The sequence below is a fragment of the Etheostoma cragini genome, chromosome 3 (assembly GCF_013103735.1).
Source record: "Etheostoma cragini isolate CJK2018 chromosome 3, CSU_Ecrag_1.0, whole genome shotgun sequence".
Classification (NCBI taxonomy): Eukaryota; Metazoa; Chordata; class Actinopteri; order Perciformes; family Percidae; genus Etheostoma; species Etheostoma cragini.
Window position 1 is genome coordinate 9880024 of NC_048409.1, and position 4525 is coordinate 9884548.

Below are 4525 nucleotides of genomic sequence, written 5' to 3' on the forward strand. Positions count from 1 at the left end.
TTAATGTTTCTTGGTGTTCTTCTCTGGCTTGAACAATATAATGAAACATTTTGGAGCAAATATACAAAGTATTAGTCCAAAACTGGATGCCAGAATGGCAAATATCTCCACAGCCACAGTAAATTTCCCAGGAGAGCTGAGATATGCAGGGATAAAGGTGATCCAGACTGCACAGAAAATCAGCATGCTGAAGGTGATGAGCTTGGCTTCATTAAAATTATCAGGTAATTTCCGAGCTAGGACAGCTAACACAAAGCAAAAGACAGCCAGTAGACCTATGTACCCGAGCACAGCCCAGAAACCAACAGCTGAGCCTAATGCACACTCCAGGATGATTCTCTTCTTGTATATGGTTACATTTTTCATTGGAAAAGGGGGACTAAGACCCAACCAAATAGTACATATTAAAACTTGAATAAACGTGAAAGACACTACAGTCATTCTTTGCTGTGGAGGACCAAACCATTTCATGACATTACTACCTGGAAGTGTAGCTTTGAAGGCCATTAACACTACTATTGTTTTTCCAAGAACACAAGACATACAAAGGACAAAGGTGATCCCAAACGCTGTGTGGCGCAGCATGCAGGACCACTCAGAGGGTGCTCCAATGAAAGTTAATGAACATAAGAAACATAGAGTCAGGGAGAAGAGCAGCAGGAAACTCAGCTCAGAGTTGTTGGCCCTGACAATCGGGGATGTCCTGTGACAATAGAACACAGCCCCTGTTATAATGGCCAGAAAGGCGCCACCAACTGAGAATGCAGCCAGGATGATTCCTAGGACCTCATTGTAGGAAAGAAACTCTACAGGCTTGGGGAGACAAGTATCCCTCTCTGCATTAGGCCAGAACTCCTTGGGGCAAGGGAAACAATCAGGGGAATCTGGAAAAATTTAACAAAAAGGGCTTTGAGCAGTCATACTGTATATTTGGTTTTGTACAGTACATTGGCTATTTATGAGAATAAGAAAATACCTGTAGAATTAGTAATCTCTCCCTCAGGACATGGTATGCAATCATAACAGCAGATGGGTTTTCCTTTCTGCAGCACTTTACGAGTTCCTGGAGGACAGCTGTCAGAGCACACTGACACAGGAACCTGGCATATAGAAATTAAAACAAGCTGCAAAACATTTTCATTTCTTTTAACAATACTTCTGTTTCAATATATGTAATTGTGTTCAAAAGTTCAGCTGAAGCTAAAATGAAGCTTCACGATCTTAGTTAGACAAGTCAAGTGGTTGTTTTTAAAATTTACAGTCTAACATCTAACCCCCAATTTCCACAGGATGAGGAACGGCTGCTTCATGCTCCACCGTCCGACAATACCTACAAGATCCGTATTGGTTGCAGAACGGCTGCAGCTTTGACTGACAGTTGAAATCACGAGGACCCACAAGATCTTGCGAGATCACGTAAATTAGAACCACTGTCCCTCTGCCGTGTCTAGAATTGCAGCAGAACTCCTGCAAAGGCAAAAATAAAAGTTCGGCGTGTCTGTTTCCGTAGCCGTTCCGCATCCTGTGGAAATTGGGGGTTTAATTGCGCTGCACTTGTTTTGTTTTCTACAGCAATACCCTGAGCTCTTTCACCAGATATATAGTCATGCACATTGGGGAAACAACACAGTGGTACTTAGTTTCCACTTTTCTTTTGTCTTCAATGGATTTATTGGACCTTAATGTCAAAGGTGTGCTCACCGTGTCCCATGCAGTGAAACAAAGGAGAAGAGGTAGAATATTTTGGATCAGTGTTGCACAAACTTGGGAAACTCAGAACATGCCATGGATCTCCCGATTCCCTCATACAGGCAGAAACTAAACCGTTTTTAATCCATTCCAATTCCATTCTAATCCAATTAGCCATGCATAATATGATATTCTCAAAGTTCACCAGCAGGGGCAAACTTGTTGGATTGTGTGAACACAGAATTTGAATAAACTTCGGGTCTTTTTAAAACCATTGATTCTTTATTAAACTCTCCAGAATCCTCCTGCCTGGAAGCTTCAGTTGAAGTCTGTGAAAGTTTTCTTAACTTCTTTTTAGACAGGGATTCCACTATCAGAGACCATATCTCATCCCCCACTGTTGACCCTTCGATAGTATGCACTTGCTCAACTGTCCTCAACCAGTTTGAGTCTATGTCACTTTTAAATCTCATTGAAATTGCCAATCAACTAAAACCCCCATATCTTCCCACTGACACTGTGCCCCCTTGCCTATTTAAGGAAACTAGGGAGACTATTGGCCCTAATGTCCAACAAATCATAAATAGTAATTTAGCAGCAGGAGTCATTCCAACGTATGTCAAAAAAGCTGCTGTGGAACCCCTGATTAAAACGAGAAATCTGTATTCCTTGGTTTTATCTAATTACAGACCTATCTCAAAGCTTTGTTTTATGGAATTTTTGAGATTTTTCAGTCTGGTTTTAAAGCATTTCACAGCATTGAAACTGCACTTTTAAGCGTTTTAACCATTGACTCTGGCAATTTGGCCATACTAGTGCTTTTAGACCTCAATGCTGCATTTGATACAGTTGACCACGCAGTTCTTATCTCTCATCTAGAACACTGTCTTGGTATCAGTGACACTGTTTTGTGGTGGTTTAAGTCCTTAATGTCTTGGAGATGCTTTTCAGTAAAGCTTGGGCTTTTGGTTCAACTACTTTCTACCTTTTTTATGGTGTTCCTCAGGGCTCAATTCTTGGACAACTTCTCTTTTACCTATATCTCCGCCTAGAAAACATAATTATAAAGCATGGCATCTACTCTCTACTAGAATGTTTAAAATGTATTAAGGCCTGGATGGCTTCTAGCTTTGTAAATATAAATCAAGATAAAACAGAGGTCATTTTGTTTAGACCCAGTTGGGCCAATGAGATCCCTCCAGTTGACCTGAGCCACCTGCAACAATATGCAAAACCAATAGTCACAAATGTGGGTGTCAAAATTGACAATGATTTTAAACTTGATTGTTAATTGATAAACAGATAAATAATGTTGTTAAATCCAATCACTTGAGGCTTGTATCTCTAAATAAACCTGTTTATCTTGTAAGCACTTTTAGCACATAATTCATGCTGTCATCTTCACTGTTTGGGCTGCTGTAATGCCCTTTAGATTGAAGTTAACCAAACCTCTCTCACACTTACAGTTAGTACACAACTCGGCCGCTTGTCTTTTGACAGGAAATCGCAAGCATGAACATATAACACCAGCCCTGGCCTCACTACACTGGCTCTTGGTTCATTTTAAAATTAATTTTAGGATCTTATTGCTTGTTTTTAAATCACTGAATGGGTTGGCACCTTGCCCGATATTTTATGTATCATTATTGCTTTTGTGCTCCTTACTTGTGTGCCACCATCCACCCAGGTGAGGTTCATGTTGATACGGAACTTCTGGCTCAGCGGTAGTGATTCATCGTATTGCCCTACTGTCACTAACTCAATAGTGCCACTCTCACTTTTTTGCCAGTTAACCAGCTCGTATCTGGCCACAGGATCACCGTTGGCATCAAATGATACATCATACCCATTTTGTGTAAAATGTACTTTCTTCAGCTGAGTAAGAACCTGTATAGATGAGATAAAGGAAAACAGTAAGGGAGCACAATTAATTAATTAAATAAAACAAATATCTAATTTCAGAAATTAAAGCAAAAAAGGGCATCATTTATAATCATTGTTTATGTTCAACTGACCTCTTTGGATTCTATCCTGGTGAATTTGTTACACTGAGTTGTAAAATTTGTTTCCTGGCACACTGCTTTATGAATGGCATGAGCTATTGCATAAACAGCCTTGTATACCATGTTAGTGACCCGGAGCTGAGATGTGTCAGTGTACGGGCTCGGGAGCGTCTTTATGTCTTCAGTTCCATCACATAATCTCTCATCTGTGGCTGCACCTGAAACACACCGAGAAATGTGTTTTCTAGCCTTTAAATTATAATAATTCTTTGTGTTTTTTGTTCTCTTTTGTTCCATTTAACCTGCAAACAGCAGCAACTGGCCCTGAACTTCAAGCTGATCACTATAACACTATTACTTTACCTTTATACTTTAAAACGTATTATTATGTATGCATTTACTACAGGCCTGCTGACATAATAGTTTATTATTTTTTGCAATTACTGTAGACTTTGTCTAGAACATATTAATTTTAATTTATATTATATTTTACCATTATGTTTAACCAATATCTTTCATCTTAGATTCTAATATTTAGTGCATTATTTTCTATTCTTTTTTACATATTTAATGAGCATTGTTGGAGGGAGCCTGAGATCTAGAATTTCCTTGACAATTGCTCTGTAAATGTTGTGCATATTACAATTAAGAACTTAAAAATGACAACAAACAAAAATAAAAAAAACATGGGTATGCCCCCCCCCAACACATAACTACTCTACTAGACCTGAGTGTATTTAATTGTAGGTGCTATGTGTGGGAAAATAATACAATGACTGAGGTGGTGATGAGCAGGGCACTCAGGAACGGCCACGTAAAAGCTGGCTTAAAGT

At 39.2% G+C, this 4525-nt stretch overlaps 1 protein-coding gene across 1 annotated transcript in view; it reads right to left on the reverse strand.

Annotated features, from left to right (window-relative positions):
• LOC117942156 (extracellular calcium-sensing receptor-like) overlaps nucleotides 1-4525 on the reverse strand; it is a 6689-nt gene continuing 2164 nt past the window's right edge. The window contains exons 5-8 of the mRNA XM_034867485.1: nucleotides 3705-3910; nucleotides 3355-3576; nucleotides 977-1100; nucleotides 1-884 (exon numbers count right to left, since the gene is read on the reverse strand). Coding sequence (XP_034723376.1) covers nucleotides 1-884; nucleotides 977-1100; nucleotides 3355-3576; nucleotides 3705-3910 — 1436 coding nt within the window. The remainder of the gene's footprint in view (nucleotides 885-976; nucleotides 1101-3354; nucleotides 3577-3704; nucleotides 3911-4525) is intronic.